General features: G+C 39.5%; 1 protein-coding gene across 2 annotated transcripts in view; it reads right to left on the bottom strand.

Moving 5' to 3' along the window:
* Nucleotides 1-3,866: 3,866 nt before the first annotated feature.
* SYT1 (synaptotagmin 1) overlaps nt 3,867-19,668 on the bottom strand; it is a 565,005-nt gene continuing 549,203 nt past the window's right edge. For both annotated transcript variants that reach the window (XM_066591696.1, XM_066591697.1), the window contains exons 12-13: nt 9,462-9,595; nt 3,867-6,827 (exon numbers count right to left, since the gene is read on the bottom strand). In XM_066591696.1, coding sequence (XP_066447793.1) covers nt 6,621-6,827; nt 9,462-9,595 — 341 coding nt within the window. In that variant the 3' untranslated portion in view covers nt 3,867-6,620. The remainder of the gene's footprint in view (nt 6,828-9,461; nt 9,596-19,668) is intronic.

Raw genomic sequence — 19,668 nt, 5'->3', positions numbered from 1 at the left:
TCCTGAAAATTTCAATTTTTTATTGTAGATTTTGAACATATGTCTATCTTTCTCTCTGTTTGTCTCTCTCTCTCTCTGTCTCTTACTCTGTTTCTTTCTGTTTGTCTGTCTCTTACTCAGTCTCTTTCTCTCTGTTTGTCAGTCTCTTATGCTGTCTCTTTCTCTCTGTTTGTATCATTGTCTCTCTCTGTCTCTTTCGTTGTTTGTCTCTCTTTATCTTTTATTTGTCTGTCTATTTCTCTCTCTGTCTCTCTTTCCATCTCGGTATCGTTCTGTCTCTCTGTCTGTCTGTCTCTTGCGCTCTCTCTCTCTATCGCTCTCTCTGTCTCTCTATCACTTTCTCTGGATCGCTCTATTGCTCTCTCTGTCTGTCAGTCAGTCAGTCTATCACCTTCTCTGTCTGTCTATCGCTCTCATTCTGTCTCTCTGTCACTCTCGTTCTGTCGGTGCGTCTGTCGCTCTTGTTCTGTCTGTGCGTCTGTCGCTCTCGTTCTGCCTGTTTGTGTCTGTTGCCCTCGTTCTGTCTGTCTGTCCCTGTCATTCTGTCTGTCTGTTGCTCTCGTCCTGTCTGTTTGTGTCTGTTACTTTCGCTCTGTCTGTCGCTCTCGTTCTATCCGTTTGTGTCTATCGCTCTCAATCTGTCAGTGTCCGTTGCTCTTGGTTGGGCAGCGCCGCCCATAGACTTAACACTGTAACTTCCCACCCGCCTGACAGTCCCTGAATGTATTAAACTCACATTTGATGATTTTACGGCACCAGTGAGCATGTGTGTCATCTAATGACACCAACATCATACACCGAAGGTACAGCAAAGGGGTTAAAGTGTGGTGCAAGAAAAAGCATGTAGGCTTATTTATATTAGATTCCTAATTTCCTGAGTCAGGGAACAAGATGAACAGAAAATGGCTATTTTGTCTTTTTTTATGGAATTTACTATGCTGATAAAAATGTAATATTTTATATTACGGGTTGTTATGGATGTGGAAAATCCGATTATGTGTAGTTTTTCTTTCGGTTCCTTTTATTTTTTAAATATTTAAAGCATTGTGCAAGCAAGCTTGACAAAGACCGACAGATTGAAACGTTGCTGCTGGTGATGGAGGAATAAATCAAGCTTTGCTATTTTTTGCACCTTTGTGCTGTCACATGTTCTTTTGAAAAGAACCATAGCTACAGGTATTTGAAGTAGAATGAGTTCTGTTCATCCAAAACTGTAATGTCCTTTTCCTGTAGAAAGAACAGAGCTCAAGGTAATCTCTAGGTTAAATGGGCTTTTACAACCTCATGAAATTTTTTTAAGAAACCACTTAAAATGGTCTAAAAAGCAGTTCCCTGCTGCTCCTTTACTGATGCTTCCCTGGTGCTTCGCTGGTCTCTGTTTACTGAAAAATGGCAATGACATGGCATGCGACCACTGCAGTCAATCAATGGTAAGGTATTGGTAAGGTGTTACTCCTTTTGTTATTTTAGACTATTGTAAGTGGTTTATAAACAAATGTATTGGGTTGAACAATCCCTTTTAAAGTGCTTATCTCATAAGGACAACTCTTTTTCAGACTATTGGGCATTTACACAGGACAATCATTGCTCAAAATCCATTCAAACAAAAGAAATTGAGCAATAATCGTTCAGTATAAATGAAAAAAAGCTGTTTACTATTCATTATAGCTGACTTTTTTCTGTACTGGATCACAGTTTAATGGATCTAAATATCTTCATAATCAGAGGACATTTTAAAAACGACAGAAGTAGAAAATATGGAAATTTAAACAGATATGGATTTTCTAGACGTTAACACTTTGTCCTATATATCCTATTATCTGGACACTAAACACCTACAACCTTATCTGTGATTTCCTAGTTTTCACTTCTTTTCGCTTATCATTGGATAATCAAAGAATAATTTATCAGTTTATCATTTAATGCTTAGGCAGGCATAAAAATCAAGTGATGAATTGAGGTGGCCGGCCGGAAGTGATCTTCGGTGCTCTCCTCCTGTTCGGTGCTCTCCACATCACACTGTGTCTCTTTTCTGTTATGTGCATATGTGTATATATATATATATATATATATATATATATATATATACGCATATATGTCTTTATTATGGAAGAGTATTTTACGTCAGAGATTACCTAGGGTAAGCTATAGCCAGCTGTATTATGCTGCACTAAAACTATATAGCTATTCACAAGAATGGTAATCCATGAAAGAAGAGCAAACTGGTTCCCCTTTTGCTTTAGTTAAGTTACAGTCCCTTCTCTCCTTGATATCTTTATGTAGCTCATATGTAAAATGTTTTTGTCTTGATGAGGAAACTGCTATAATTGCATTGAGATATAGCAAACTTTAAAGGCCCATTTAGACACAACAATTATCACTCAAAATTCACTTAAAAGCCATCTTTTGAGTAATAATCTTTGCATGTCAATGTGCCCATCTTTCAGTTTTCTGCTGAACAACGGACCTCCGTTCAGCTTGAAATCCATCGTTCAGCAGAACAGTTAATAAGACAGACTGCAAGTTGTGTTCTGCCCAGGGAGAGCTGATAACAGCTGATTGCATTGTCTCAGCTGTTCTCAGCGGTCAGTCCCGCCAGCAGAACAAAAGGAAGTTATTCAGAGAACAGTGGGCAGTCCTCTGAATAAATTCAGCTCCAGGGGGCTCACACCCGACTAATTGGTACTAATAGGCATTACACAAAATCTAGCTCCTCCAGTCATATAAATAACAAATAGACTCTCCCCGATCCCTTTGTGTCCTGCGTCGCTGCTGGTTCCTACCCCTAGTGTTTGTGTACAGACTGCAGTCCCGCTCTGTTTAAGAAATGTTACAGGCGCTCCAGCCAATGACAGAACTCATTGCTGAGCTCTGTCATTGGCTGAAACACCTGTGTCATTCCATAAACAGGTTAGGGAAACCTGTAAACATGATGTCAGAGGGGAGACCCAGAGCGGCCGCATAGGGGAACAGTGAGAGTGGGAAGAGTTCCATATAAGTCTATTTGTCATTTTATGGCAGGGGGAGCTGGATTTTTATCTAAAGCAAAGATCTTGGAAAACCCCTTTAAATATCAAGTTAAAATTAGCTCTATCTGTATGTTCTATGTACAGATGCAGCAAAATTTAACTTGACTGTGATTCGTTTCTGGACAAGTTAACTTATCTAAGCCATTAAAAAACTATTGTTTTTTTATTTAACACAAAAAATGCATTGTAAAGCAATTAAAAGTGTAAATAAACTGGAACAGAAAGTTGTCATAATGCGTTGAAAATCATTTAAAACTCTGATACATCTGTATTTGAATTCCTCACCATTTTAAAAATCTTGTTATGTTGAGAACATTGTATCAAAAGGCTAAAAAGCCATTCAAATGTAATACGTCTTGAGCTAATTTGTTCTGATTTCCATATCTGAAGAGGAGTCTGACACATACCTTCTGGTTCAATCCTTCTTCTGGATCAATAGAGAATGAAACTAATAGTCTTTTTGGATTGGAATTTTTACAACCTCATTACCTGTTTTACCAACAACAAAACTGATACTGCTTTACAATTCTGCATGCCTCTTCGGATCTATTTCATTATGCCTAAGGAAGGACCCTGAGAGGTTTTTGTTAGCCATTAATAGGTATCATATCTACAAGATTACTTGGTCTCTCTTGCTGAGAACAATCACAATTCCGAACTAATGGATAGACATTGTACTTCATTATTTCAACAAGTCACATTTTTATATTATTAGTGAAATAATAATTAGTGCATAACTATTCCATTTTTACATACGCAGGTCAACAACAAATGTGAAGTAATTCTTCTCTTCTGTATATTAGATATTCTATAACTCATTAAGAAAGGGAGACTAAAACAGGAAATAAAATATTTTTATTGAATATTTGCTGAATATGTCAAGGTTTTTAACAACGATCTGAAAACTCTACTGTGGGAATCACTACACAAAGTGAAACTAAATTGTAACCACTTCATCAAAAATGAAGGTATACACAGCAAACGTTTTTAGCCCGCGGGTCACGAGCAATATGGCAAGAGAAAACACCCAAACATTTCTACGAGATACAGGAGAGAAACTCACACATAGAAACACTCAAGCAGGCAGTAAGTATAGACAAAGGCAACTAGGATTTCTACAGCATCAGATTCTAAGACTTTACACAGCTTTGTCCAAAAGGTAGAAGTGGCTGTTTATGGTTTTTACCCTATTCTGATCAAATAGCAGGTTCAGTAAGAAGATGACTGCCTATAGATTAGGCAGTAGAGATGCATTACTATATTATGAATGCACCTTCGGCAGTATGAACCTGCATTTTGAGCATATCCATTAGACATATACACAAAGTTTGGAAAAAAAATGAGATAAACAATAATAAGCTGAAACAGTATGATGAATTTTGGTCAACTTCGTTATTGTAAGTATATATCACCTTACTATTTCAGATTATGCAGCATACAGGTCTAATGCCATTCTAAAACAGGGTATCTATGGTGGTTTGGTAGTAAAATAATATCTTCAAAGTGATAACATTTTCTATACTTAAGTCTTATCAGTAATATACTAGAAACACCATTAGAAATGATCATATGAATAAGTAGCAATTGGACAGCTAGATAAAACTGCTAATTGTACCTTGGCAGGCACATCACTGATGCGCCTTGCCCATAAAGTCATTTACGAGGGTGTAATGCCCTGTTTTGTATCCATGATTCTGTGTCTTAAGAAAACAAGTAAAAAAATGAATGTCCCCTATTCCTGATCTGTGCAATGAAAGTAAAAGTGAATATATTGTTGCACAAAGTCTATTCACCAAATGATATGTTTAAAGGAGAATTAGATATAGTCTACAATGTTTATTGATAGATATTTATATATATTGAAATATAGATAATTTATGGTTATATTGCACAGTGCTTAATACATTGCTGTGTTATCTACCTATTCTGTATCCAAGATCCAGCATAGCTCCCAGTTTCAAATTGGTCCATAGTAACCTTTTTGTGCTATGCTCTCCTGCAGCAGTGCAGTAGAAAAAGATGGCAGTATCAGTACGATATCACTATAGAATTAATTGATTGCTAGTCACTGAGAGAACTAAGTTTCATCTAAGCACACACGGCAGTCACAGTGATACACAGAGCAGTCGTTTAAGACTCTTATGGAATGACTAATAGCTTCATAATAGTGCCATTTACTACATAATAACATTGAAAACATTTAAAAACTCCTCCTGAAATGAGCATCTAGTATACACAAGAGGGTGCTCCAGTTTGCTAGCACTTGTTCTTTGTTTTATACCATTTTTAAAGGACAAATTAAAACTCATTATACAAATAGTATATATATAAAAAAGGTCACTAGCTGTTTTGGCTTACTTGAAGTGCATTCAGAATTATGGCTAAATCAGTTTAGTCTTTATATATATATATATTGGGTCACAATACTGTTTGTTAACTATGAAAACGGAGGTGACTGTGTACTCGACGCAATGCTTCTCAGCAATGTTCAGTATGCCTCACAATCTGTCCGTGAAACAGGGTATGCGAGTACAACGTACACACAGAGTATATGAAATATGGCATGTGAAACGTACAGATAAACCACAAAGTGTACATTCTATCTAAAGCTAAAATTTACAGGACTGTGTCTGACGAGCAAAAAGTGCTGTTTGCAGAAGCAAATTTCATGGGATATAAGGAGGAGTCCTGGAGATTATATATACATATGTATATACGTATATCTATAGACCTATAAATATCTATCTATCTACATATCTATCTATATATAGATATATATACATATGTATATACATATATAGATACATAGATATAGATACAATCTCGATAGTCCCTGTTACCTCGTCACTTAGATTGAAAATTGCCACAATTTTAGCTTTGATTTTTTTTTTAACACATTGATATATACAAAGTAATAGCTTGGCATCTAGTGACCAGACCTGTTGTGAACATTTACATGTCTCCTCTAATCGTAGCTGTTGCCTCTGACTGAAATCTAAACATACGGACTAATTTGCTCACGAAAAATATGGAATGTACGCCTATTCGGTAATCAAATGGATCTGGTCAAGCTCAGATTTAAGTTGTCCTTTAAGATGTCAGTATGTCAGTGCAACTCTACTAGTGCCTTATATGTTGGAATTTCTCCTGGAATGCGGACGATACAATAGTTAACCTGTAATATATTTATCAGCTCTTCTATATTTAGTCAATTTACATTGTTTAAAATAGAACATCTTATTAAAAACATCGAAGTATACACAGAATAAGAAACGAGTACAACATACAAATACACAGACTAGAAATTAAGGTTGGCATACTGTTATATACAAGAGTGTGATAATTAACTGATTCATGCTCTATCTACACATCATATTGCTTAAAAGAAGAGTAAGAGGGCAGTTGTGTGGCACACAATATGTTTTCTTTTCAAGGGAAGTAAGGACGTTAAAATTTGTGCAAATTAAATGAATAGGTACGAATGACCTGGATTAGGAATGCATGGAAAGACATGAAAGGACCCATACTACTGAGGTATTTACATATACTGGCTAAAGAGCACTATATGGGCAACTGCAGATTGGGTTCTCTTTATTTTTTCACACCGAGCATTGCATCTACTTCCTCTTCAGGCGTTAAAGTATGCCACTGTGCAATGGGTCGTCGTGGATTGGCCAGCATGTCTGACCAATGCCGGAGCTCCGCACCAGTACTGTTGTAGCCCACAAACACCTTCCCAATGGCATCATTTTTTCCAATCTTGTCATAGTCCAAAACAGTAACAACAACTTGCACTTTCTGAAATAGAAAAATAAAGAACAAATGAAAAACTGTATAAGTAATAAAATGGTGATCCTGTAAATGAAACATATGCTACATTAGCAGGGGAGTGAAAAGATTGCAGTTGCACCTAGGCTCTACTCTGAGGCCGGCAAGAGCTTAACAGTTATTCAGCCAGATGAGGAATTACAGGTGTTTTTTTTTTGTAAAGGACTGTGACAATGCTGGTTATTATCCTTGTACTATGACCTAGCTGCTTGCATTGCTTTTTAGCTTTGTGTTTTTTACCTCTTTGTTCTGACATCATTACGCATTATTCATGTACTGTCACATCACAGTATGCATCATCTAGTCTCTGTGAAATTATTCTTGTTCTGATCCATAAAAATTGGCTTAGGGTCATAAATGACAAAGTAAAAACAAATGCCAAAGGCATTAACCCCTGTACAAGTTCCATAAAATATAACTTTTATTAGATATAAATTTAAATTTACTTGTTAAAGGTTAAATATTCAGATTGCAGACTGCCTGAAACAAATAAACACTCATTAGGTAAATCACCCACATAAGAGTACAGATTTACTCTATTTCCCAGGGACATGAGTGGAAGACTCAAACTCCCTTCTCTGTATAGGAAAATGCTTGAAATATATGATCACAATCAAGGGCAAAGCATCATATATAAGCAAAAAAGGGAAAAATCATCAGGTGATACATCCAAAAGCAGGTGAAAAGTTGCCCTATGAAAAGTTCCGTATGAACCAAGTGGAAGACTCAAACTCCCTCTTCAGTATCAAGGAAAATCAATAAACAAGCACTCACGGTAGAGGGCAAAATGCAGCCAAGTGAACTGTGCTAAAAACACTGCAGTTAGCCTCCAAGCATGTTTTGCCAGCTCCCTGGCATCCTTACGGAATATCAAGGCTGATGGATTTTTAACCTTTAGCAAATGAATTTAAATTTATATCTAATAAAAGTTATGTTTTAAGGAACTTGGCACAGGGGATAATGCCTTTGGCAATTATTCTTGTTCTGTGGCATGTGTGCGATAACCATTTCCTGTTACTTCACAGTGTTTATTATTCTTCTACTGTGTCATCACTGTTTCTTATTCGTCTTTTGTGACTACATTATCTATGTATTAAGATGCTGTGTCTGTTTTTCCCATGCTGCGACATCACTATGCTTCATACTCCTGTGACACAGTCTCTGTCTACACTATTCTCATTCAGTTACAACACTGTTTCTTTCGAGTTTCGCTATATCACATTATTGTGTATTATCACTACATAGTGATACATTGTGACCATAATCACTCCTATATTACTGTGACTATAACGTCACCTGAGCAATGGTGCCTGTCTGAGGTCATGCAATAGTTCCAACACTACATTAGAGGATACCAGTACTATAAATTGCATGTGTGTGAAAATGCCATAAATATCTAATAGGAGGGGTTCCACTTGATTGCACATTCTTTCTATGCCTGGATATGGTGGATGTTTGGTCACCAGTAGAAACAGGAAGCGTGTCGTTGCGGTATGACTCCCATCTATCAGACATTTATGGCATATTTGGGGAATTGACCATGAGTTTTTGAGATGGCATCTAAATTAAATCTAAATGACACTTCAAATGAGATATATGCATAACGCTCTAATAGAAGAGAGATATGCAAATCGATTTGCCTTTTTTACTGGCTCAAATGATTAGCTGATTCCTATTATTCTCTGAAATTCTCCAAAAGTGAATTTTGAAACCTGTTTAATTCATCCTTTCAGCCTAATGGCAAGCGAACGACCTGAATCAGCAATAGGAATCATGAAAAAATGGTTGATTTCTACAAAAGGAAGCTAAAAAGATCTGCAAAGAACCACGGACTTATCGCTGCAAGTATACACTAGCAGAATAATTTCACCAAAATATTAATATTCTCTGTGTATATACTATTGTATCCAAGGAAAGGAATTGTCCAAATATCACTTTCTGAATAAACAATCAAATAGTAAATAGGAATGTTTTAGCATTTTCCAGTAAGCAGAAGATTCTGATGATTCGAGTTGAGCAGCCTATTGCTCCAGATGATTACGCTGAATATAGGGCTATATGGTCTTCATATCTGGTAGAGCACCCGTGGATCTGCATTACATATCTATTCCCTCTGACATCCTGTGATAAGGCAAATTATGGTAGCTGTCAAAAAGGATGGGAATAAAAGCAGTAGAATCTCATTTGCTCTTATCTCTATAACATTTGTCTGGATACCTCTTGCTATTCAGTCCGAGATGTTTCTATTAGAAGCATTGCTATTTAAACATAAAATCTCTTCATGGGCTCAGCACTTATGTAATGAGACCGCAGCACTGGGGTTCCCGTACTCAAGGCTACCTATCTCTGGACATAGCGGCAGATAAAACGCAGCCTAATTAGTGAAATGTAAGTGAAAAGGATTGCTGCATGTAACACACTCTTGTTCTTTACATTTTTATCCAGCTCTTAAAACACAATTTTCAAAAGGATGTTGAAAGGCTCAGTAGTATAATATAAAATAGGGTCTGAAAGCACAGTAATTACAGCCCTCATTACATCCATTCTATAGTAGAATCAGATAGGAACCATGTTTGGATGCTCCAAGGTGATGTTTCAGATTACCTGAATTTGCTCAAATGGTACTTCAAAGCTAAAAGACTCATTGTAGTAGGGATTAAGTGTATTCTTCTTAATAGTTGTCTTCTTTTTCTTCAGTCTCTTGCCATTCTGCATGAGATGAATTTTCACATAGGGATCTGGAAAGATTTAAATTTAATTAGAAGTAAGTATGCTGAATAAAGAAGTCTATAAAATGGTATTTAACATTTCTATGCAAACAGTTGGTGTAAGTGGTTGTGTTTAATAAGGTTGATGATTTCTCATCATGTTAACCCATAGCAATAAGAGTTGTGAAGGATATTGGAGGAGGTAGGTTCACAGAAGGCAGGGCGCTCTAATCACATTAGATATTTGAAGATATATGTGAAGATGATTTAGACATGTTCTGGTGCACAGATATAATGCAATGCTGGGGACATTATTTGTTTCTAATGTTATGGGTTAATGCTCGGAACAATGGCTTGTGCATCCTGTACGATGGTGCATGTAATGCCAAGGGTTAATATTATAGGCCCATAGACACTCAGTATGCCGACTTTGAGAAGCTCGTCATTTTATGGCATGTGAAGGCACATAGAGATATAGAATGTGCCTATAGTAGAGTACAGCAGAGATTTCAACCTACGTGGTTTCACAAGGAGCCACCCTGAAAAAAATCAGCCAATATGTATTGCATCAATCCAATAAATAGCAGCTTGTATACTTCCAGTCCTCGCTCCCCTATGTACTTCTGCACTAGTTCATGACACCATCTAGCATTAGGATGTAATGTGTGGAGGTGCACACAATATCCTTATGCTGGATGGTGTCAGGACTCACTGCAACAGTGCCAAGAGCTGGACAAGATTCAGGAAAAAGGAAAATAAGTATATAGTCTGGTTTAGTGATTGAATATTACTTTTTTGCCTAATCTGGGATCTGAATAAAATTAGGGGTCTGATAAAAATATATGGGGTGTGAGGTCAGAATATGCTTAGGGGGTCTTTTTTGGGGTCTGATATTAAATCAGGGATCGGATAATATAGGATGTCTGAATATAATTTGGGGGGGGTCTGTGATTAATTAAGGGGAATGAATTGGGATTTAATATCAATATAAGGCCATATTTATATGGACATATTCTTGGGTGCAATTTGTATCACACAGCACATGGTCAGCCATCCATGTGCTATATAATGTGCAAGAATATATTTAGCCTCCACTCTTTTATATGAGCCTCATGCGACGCAGAGTGTTAAGGCAACAGAATGCAGTCCTAAGCTCTAGCTCACAACCTGAAGGTTACGGGTTCAATGCCCACATGGTTCAGAGGTAGCTGGCTCAATGCCTTCCATCCTTCCGAGGTCAGTAAAATGAGTACCCAGCTTGCTGGGGGGGAAAGATGACTGCAAAAACAGTCTGCCAAGAAAACGTGATGTGACATCACCCTAGGAGTCGGTCATGACTCGGTGCTTGCACCAGGGGACTTTACTTTTTACCTTTTATACAAGCCACACCCTTTGGAAAGGCCACTTTCATTTCTGCCATGTATCATGATGTGAAAGACTCTCCCAGATTGACACCTCTGCTATAGATACCATATTACAGATGCATACTACATGGATCTATAATACTACGGTATTGTGTGCATGAGCTCTTAAAATACAATATTAAACAAAGATGACCTTAGTATCAAAAAGGTTAGATTATTACTGTATTTATATAAATTGGAATGTTCTCTAACACCTTTGCCAGCCATGTAAAAAAGTAATCCCCTAATGTGCTTTCACATGCGCCAAGCAGCACTGTCACTTTTTGCCAAGCAGCAATTGAAATAAGATAAAAGCACTTGTTTCATGTAGAGAAGAAAAATATCCAAAAAGTGTTTTGAAAAATTGCAGTAAAATCCACATGGTTTACTGAATACTAATTGGCTGCAACTAAAAATACAGTGCTGTATGCTATGTATGAAGGCACCTTCAATGTACCATTACATGGGGCGATTATCACACCAATTATCGCTAGAAGCAGCCAATTTAGGCAATAATTGCCTCATATACACGTGATCGCCTGCAGGGCACTAAGTGAACAATCGCTAACTTGTTAGAGCCGGTTGATTTTTAGCAGAACTAAAAAGCAAGCCACTGTTGGCCCTTGCAAACAGGAGGCCCTCAATGTTTGAGTGACTCTTGTTTACTGTGACTCCTGGCCCACTCCACTTCCATTCACTTGAACAACTATTGTTCCTGTGTAAAGCACAGCAGTAATAGTCGGGTGGTAGTCCGTGGGTTGGCTTTTGGGTGCTCATTCGCCTGACAGCCATCCTGTGTAAGAGTACTGTTAGTCACCCAATCAACTAAATGATAAAGTCGCATTAATAATTAAATACCATTGATTAAATACAGCCAGACGAGATTGCAATGTCGAATCAAAACTACACAATAAACTGAATATTACCATGGCACTAGCAGAACACTTGGTCCATCTTAAAATAGTTGAGTGTTATTTCTGGGGTGCCTTTACACCTTCAATAGCTGGTCAACTCACAGCTATTATTTCTAATTTCCCCATTCACACGCATGTACAGCTTGTCAACCAAGCATCTGTTCTGAATGAGGAGAGTAAGGGCCCTTTTTTCATTGAATGATAGTTGTTCAAATTCTTGCTGTGTAGCGGGAATCTGACAGATAATCATTTAGTGCAAATGCCAACTATGACTGAGTGACGAAAGATAATTCGCTTATCGTTCAGTTTCTGCACACATAAAAATCAAACGACGATCGGCCTGTATAAACAGGCAGTCGTTCATCTATGAACAACTGCCTGTTCACTGTGAATGTAAGCTGTTGGCTGGAGCTATCCTGACCCGCTCCGCTTCCATTTACTGAGCGATCCTTGCTCCTGTGTAAAACCACAGGAGCAATTATTGCAGGGACAACTATTGGGAAGGAACCTAACAGGACACTGCCGAACAGCTCTGGTGACAGCTTATCTGCTACCAGCTATTGACGGAAATACGGAAGGTTCCTATACACATTAAATGGTCGGTCAGTCAAACCACAATCACTATATCTTAACAACAGAAGACTTGAAAGTGATGAATGTTCACATATGAAAACAGCATAATTAAATGACACTTATTAGCAAGAAACTTGTACAGTGTAGACAGGGCATTATACCCTGTATACAAAGCAAAAACTGGAATTCTGAGCAATCAATATATATAGAATATGTTGCTGTCTCCCAACCCGGCAGCAGCTTCTACTGCAGAGACATGCAGAAGAGTGATTGCCTGTGAAGAAGTAGTAGGTGCACATCCATAAGACAAGAGCTTCTCTATTGGATCACAAGTTGAGAAGAAGGTGGATAATGTATCGTTTACTGAACAAATCCAATAGGGAAATGGACCTGCTGAGTCGTTACCTTTAACTATATTTCTGCTGATTGTATGCAGACAAATGTGGGCTTACATTTACTTCAATAAACTCATTGTTTGTTCGTTTAATGTATTTAATCTATGCCTAAGAATTCCTTTCAACGATTGGTTAGTGTGTACTTTCAGCGAATCCCGTTGGTCACATGAGCAGCACCCATAGACAAAGGCTCAGTAGCGCTGAAACTTGTCAGGGAACGGCTAGCAGTGTTTCCTGGGTGTGTATTATGTTTTTGATTGTGTTGTTTGCATTTCCTTGAACTGATGCACTTTATATTGTATCATATTACATGCAGCATTCACTTAATGTATGCAGTAAGTGATATAAGGAACTGATTGTTGTGGTCATCTTTCTTGGTATTTGGACTCACTTTTACCCACGTGTAAACAATGAAGATTATATTTTATGCAGTGTTTTGTACAGCAGATTTTCATAGATTTCATAAACACCTGCAATGATGTGGGCCAGCCACTACACAGGGATCAGAGCTATCTGCTTCCGCTCCGTACCCTGTGTGCTGTGGGGCTGACAGTGGTGCACACCAGCCGATCAACTATTGATGACCTATCCTTAGTATTTTACTTGGAAAATCCATTTAATGCAGGTACTGTACCTCACTGTTCTCACATTCAAATCCAACAACATTTTACAAACACTCTGATGTGTCACCGAAGTAGAGAATTCACGAAAACCTTTGCAAATATGGAAAAGATTAATTTTTGTGCTTGATAGAAGTTATTTCAAGTTGAAATAGAAGAGTCTAACTTTGGGATTCAGGCAGTATACAGCAATATTTTTATGACAGTTGGTAAAGGAATTGTTCCTGCTGCTGCCGACAGCTTTACAGGCTCTGTAGACAAAATGCTGCCAAAGACACTTTCAATCAAAAAAGATGATTGGAAAAAAAAGGATTTTAAATTGTGTTTGATTGTTCAGACACCTGGAAGCAAACACTTTTAGCTAAAACATGTACAGCTCCATAGACCTGTGGAGAATGTGGCCCATCTTCATAAGCAATGTAGCATGAGGGAGTCTATCAAGTGCATGGACATAAAACATCCCAGCAGACATTGCTGTCCAGAGACTAAGCAAGCACAAATACACAGAGGAACAGATGGTGGACTGTCTTCACAGAAGCCAAGAGAAAGAAATGAATGGGTCACTAGATTTGGAGCCATGAAAAAGGCTTTTTAAATCATCCGACAGAGCTTCAAAAAACCAATACCTTCAACCAACCTAAATCTTGAAAACTTGAAATATGTAAATCTTCTAAGTATATTTTATCCCAAGTTATACATTTTGGGGCGAATATACTAATCCTGGGAGTGTATTTACACGGACGATATTCCAGTGTGAGATCTGTTTGATATAGGTGGAACTTGCACAGGAAAAGAACCTATTGCTCATGTGCATCTGTGATCTTTCTCCTGCACTGATAATGTGAGATTGAAAAACCACAGCATTTCTTATTTTGCAGCGTTTCCGCTATAAGAATCAGCTGTTATTTCCTGTGAGAGCGTGACGAAATCTCACTTGCATGCCATGCCAGTACAATGTGTTTTCTTACCATTTTAACTATTGGAAACATGTGATTTTTTCCCACACATGAAAAATGCACCTCAGGCCTCGGTCACACGGGCGTTTTTTCCCGCGATATGCGCATGCGATCTGCGCATATATAGAACCATTGCTTTGCAATGGGATCAGTCACATGGCCGCTTTTTATGAGGTTGTCCGATAAATAATAGGACACAAGAAATCGCAGATCGCGCCTATCTGCGATCTGCGATTCCTTGTGTTCTCTATATGTGCTCAATGGGGCCGCCGACCCCATTGAGAACATATACTACACAAATCATTCTCCTCTGCCACAGCTGTAACAGCTGTGGCAGAGAAGAATGATGTTTGCCAATTGAATTCAATGGAGCCGGCAATACAGCTGTGGCAGAGGAGAATGATTTGTGTAGTATATGTTCTCAATGGGGTCGGCGCTGCTGCCGCTGGCCCCATTGAGCGCATATAGAGAACACAAGGAATCGCAGATAGGCGCGATCTGCGATTTCTTGTGTCTGCCCGATTCGCCGGAAATGCTCCTAGCTGCAGATTTTTCGGCGAATCGTCGGCCCCGGTCACGCGATTTGCGGATGCGCATCCGACATGCGATCAGCAAATCGCGACAAAAATCGCCCGTCTGACCGTGGCCTAAAAATGCATATACGGCTATGCAAATTGCATGTTTTTAATGCCAAAATATATTGCAAATGCATAAAAATCAAGTGCAATATATGTACGATTTTCTTGGACCTATATTGACTCACCCATGTGTTTGCAGTCTTAATGCTATTGTAAATGTAGATCAAGCACTTTAAAAATACATAAAATTTATCACAGTGGTTTAGGCTGGATGATACATTTAGTGCATCGTTAGACACTTTTGTATAACTTTATACTTCCTATTGGCTGCGTTAGTTTGCAGCAAAATTTAGGCAAATGTTATCACATTTAAACTGCACCCCTTTCCCACCAAGCCACACCCCTAACCACAACTTCTTTCTATATGGGTGGCTCATATTCTCTTCTTTACTTTCAGTTAACTAGACTTCTCCTCAGTACCCCATTGGATACTCTGTGTGGACCTCTAATTTCACAGAACCTGTATGGCAGCACATTGAATCCTTTTGTTTCTCTACTATGTAGAGTTCTTTATGGCACATATTAGAGAGGTGTCCGCCCCTTGAAGCAATATCTCAAGGAAAGAATTTGTATTTTATATGAAATCATATGGAATATAAGATAAAAATGTTCCTATATTCTACCTCTGTACGAAATCAGAGGCATGTGAAAGTGCACTAGGGCTCCACGGATTTTTTATGGAGGTTATGTTTTATGGATGGAGGCATGATGATGGTGAAATAAATGATGCAGCACATGCAGCTGTAAAACGGTCATTTGGAAGCTATTAGAAAAAAAATTGCAGAAATGTAGCAATGAGGCGTATTAGAACAACTGCTGCTACACAAAAGCAACACTTACAGTAAATATGTTTATTTTCCCAGGTTTCCTGTTATAGAAAGCATGGATTCTTGCCAGCAAGTACATTTAGACAGTAGGTGACAAGGAAATAACTCACACCTACAAATGAAAAATCTCAGGTCAAGGATAAACAACCTAGAATTGCACTGATTTCTTAATAACTAGACTGCTTAAATATATTTCATTGTATTTCCTGCTTGCTTATATATATATATATATATATATATAGAGAGAGAGAGAGAGAAAGAGAAAGAGAAAGAGAGAGAAAGAGTGCTTATGAGGCCTTAGTCAGACGGGCATTTTTAGCCGCGATTTGCGCATGCGTCCGGCGATTTTATAAAACCATTGCAAAGCTTTTTATGCGCTCGTCCGATAAATTATAGAACAAAAAATCGCAGATCGCACCTATCTGCGATCTGCGATTCCTGTTCTCTTCTCTATATGCGCTCAATGGGGCCGGCGGCAGCAGCGCCGACCCCATTGAGAACATATAGAAGACAAATCATTCTTCTCTGCCACAGCTGTAACAGCTGGCAGGTTTCACTCACACACCCATTCATGAATTCATGAATGGGTGAGTGACTGCTGCCTCTCAGCGCTGAGCCAATCAGGGGCAGGTCTGACTCACATCCATTCATGAATTCATGAATGGGTGTGAGTGAGACATGCCTCTGATTGGCTCAGCGCTGAGCCAATCAGGGGGCAGGTCTGACTCACACCCCCTTCACACCCACTGCAGGACGGCCGCGAGGAGCTCCGGCTGCCGGGAGAAGGTGAGTATATATATATTTTTTATTTTTACACATTTTAGGATGAATTGCGGGGAAGGGCTTATATATTTAAGCCCTTTCCGACAATTCATCCCGGGCTCGCCCGCAGCGCATTGCTTTAAATGGAGCCGGCTCTATTGCCGTCTCCATTGAATGCAATGCGCTGGACAGCTCCGGCCCGTTTCTAATGAAACGCGGCTAGGAGAAGATTTTCGGGCGATTTGCGGGCGACTTGCGCGCACCGGTCACGCGATTTGCGGATGCGCATCCGTCATGCGATCCGCAAATTGCGCGAAAAAACGCCCGTCTGACTAAGGCCTTAGAGTTGAGCGAACGTACTCTGCCGAGCTTGATGCGTACTCGATGGTGCTCATTATTCGAATGAGCATCACACCGTGTTTGACCCCGCCCCAGTTTTTGGCTCCTCCCCACTGTGAAGTGCCTGTTTTGGCTCCTCCCCGCTGTGACGTGCCTGTTTTGGCTCCTCCCTGCTGTGACGTGCCTGTTTTGGCCCCTCTCCACCACAGCGCGCGTGTCAATGGCAAATTTTTTCACGATAGAAATGAGGTGGCAGCATCAATGGTGTAGCAGATAAAAGCTAAGTTTATTGCTCCATACAGCAGGCAACGTTTCGACTTGGAGAGTCTTTATCAAGCCTGGCAAATTTTTTGGCAGGCAGGCACTGGGAGAGAGAGAGAGAGAAAACACACGAACCAAGAAAAAAAAAAGCTCGGGACTCGGCGTCCCACATACAAAAATGCTCGAGTCTCCCATTGTAGTCAATGGGGTTCGTTACTCGAGTAGAGCTCTCGAATTTTACGAAAAGCTCGACTCGAATAACGCGGACCCGAGCATTTGGCTGCTCGCTCATCTCTAGTATATACATATACAGTGATACCTTGGGTTAAGTGCCTCAGCTTACAAGCTTTTTTACTTGAGAGCAGACTCTCTCCCGAATTTTTGCACTGATTTAAGAGCAAAAATGTGGGTTACAAGCCTTGCTCTCAATGGGACCGCTGCTGCTGCCGGTGGCCCCATTGAAAGCTATGGCCTGCCGGCAACCTCTGCAGTGATTTTCAAGGAAGGGCTTTAAATATAAGCCCTTTCCTGAAAATCTTCCCTAGCTGTAGCAAAAAATATATACTCACCTGTCCGCTGCTGCCAGGACTCAGGCATGTCTAGCCGCCGCCTGTTCTCCCTGCTTTTTTAATCCCCACCCGCTGAAAAGTTTCAGAGAACAAGTGGCGACTAGATGCGCCTAAGCCCCGGCAGACAGGTGAGTATATATTTTTTTTTTTTTTTTTTACTACAGCTATGGATGATTTTCATGGAAGGGTTTATATTTAAAGCCCTTACCTGAAAATCACTGCAGGGGTGACGGTGTCCTAATGCTTTCAATGGGGCAACGCCATCCTCATTGAAATCAGTGGGAGAGCTTTACGATCTGGAACGGATTAATGGCTTTTCCATTCATTTTAATGGGGAAAATTGATTTAACTTATGAGTGTTTTGGGTTAAGAGCTCTATCATGGAATGAATTAAACTCTTAACCCAAGGCACCACTGTATATATATTATATACAGATAGTCCCCTACTTACGAACAGGTTCCATTTCAGGGGCCTGTTGGTAAGTTCATTTGTTCGTATGTCCGTACTGGAGTTTGTATGGAGGGGGATTGGGGGTCGATCCCGCTCCATACAACGCAGTTGCTGACTGTTTCTTACAGTCGACACCCACCCACAACAGCTCCAGCCTTGATAGAATGCCTGTCTGATCGCGGACAACTTTGTTTATTTGTAGCGAGGTTTGTAACTCAAGCATATGCAAGTATGGGACTATCAGTAAATTATATATATATTATATACATATATATATATCGCAAACAGCAGTACAGCAGAAAATAGGAAAATCCACCACATGGAGAACTTAAGTGATAAAGTTCAAACCAGGTGCAAACAGCAGCAAAGATGCTGCCAATGAGGATTTAGGCTGCCTTTGCAAATTTTTTAAAAACTTTAAACTGGTATTCCCATCTCACTTTTTTCGTAGCCAAGATGAAAAAACGCTGACATTGTTACCAGCCACCTGGCTGGAGCCGTCGGAAAGAGCTGAACACCTACCGCAGCGTAAAAACATGGACGTATTTTTCTCCCCTTATACAGCCATGATAATCTCGGCCGTATAATGGACAAAACCAAACCACTGATCTCAATAGAAGTTCAGTGGTTTCGATTTCTCAGCCGTGATGTGTACGTCCAAGAAAATATAGAATCTGCCCTATCTTCCCCACATGTAGTGAACACAATGTGGAGGGAAGATTGCACAGCCGCTATCTTCTCACCGCTTTTTTCAAACTCCTGTGCTCTGGTGCGGAGTTTGAACTGCTGGCGAGGGAGAAGAAATCTTCCTTGGTCAGACGCAGCTACACTCCGTACTGCCGACGGTAGTTGCACCCACGGCAGTGTATTTTCAGCCTAGCAGCACATGCTGTTTCTGTAACTCGAGGCGTTCTTATGGGAACATCATAGTTTCCATAGCTCCTATTCACTTTCATGAGAGTGATGGAAATAATACTGAGCTAAGTGCTCATATCTTTCTGACATGTGGTCGGAACAGAGTTCAGCCATGAAAAGCCAAGATGGGAATGCCCCTTTAATTCTGTGTGCTAGTGTAAGTCACATCATGTACACTGTGTCATAAGGCGCTCCACAGGACTTCTACCCCTAGTAGAGAGTGAAATAACACATTCAGGATGGCACCCAGATTGAAGAAGGGAACTATGTAAAAATAGATATTTAACTTGAATGGAAAAAATGCTTAAGAACCATGTTACCCATCATGAGGGAGGTCAAATAGGAAAAAACGGACGCTGGCAATAGAGTACTGGCTTAATGCTTGAGCACCAGATTATCTACAAAGTATTGATAACGCATGGAAGCAATGCAGATTCAAGTAATGGGTTAGAATTCAAGCCAGATTGTGCTGATTTACGA

The sequence above is a fragment of the Eleutherodactylus coqui genome, chromosome 2, assembly GCF_035609145.1.
Source record: "Eleutherodactylus coqui strain aEleCoq1 chromosome 2, aEleCoq1.hap1, whole genome shotgun sequence".
Classification (NCBI taxonomy): Eukaryota; Metazoa; Chordata; class Amphibia; order Anura; family Eleutherodactylidae; genus Eleutherodactylus; species Eleutherodactylus coqui.
Note: the sequence above shows the minus strand (reverse complement) of the source record. Positions and strands in the feature narration are given on the sequence as shown.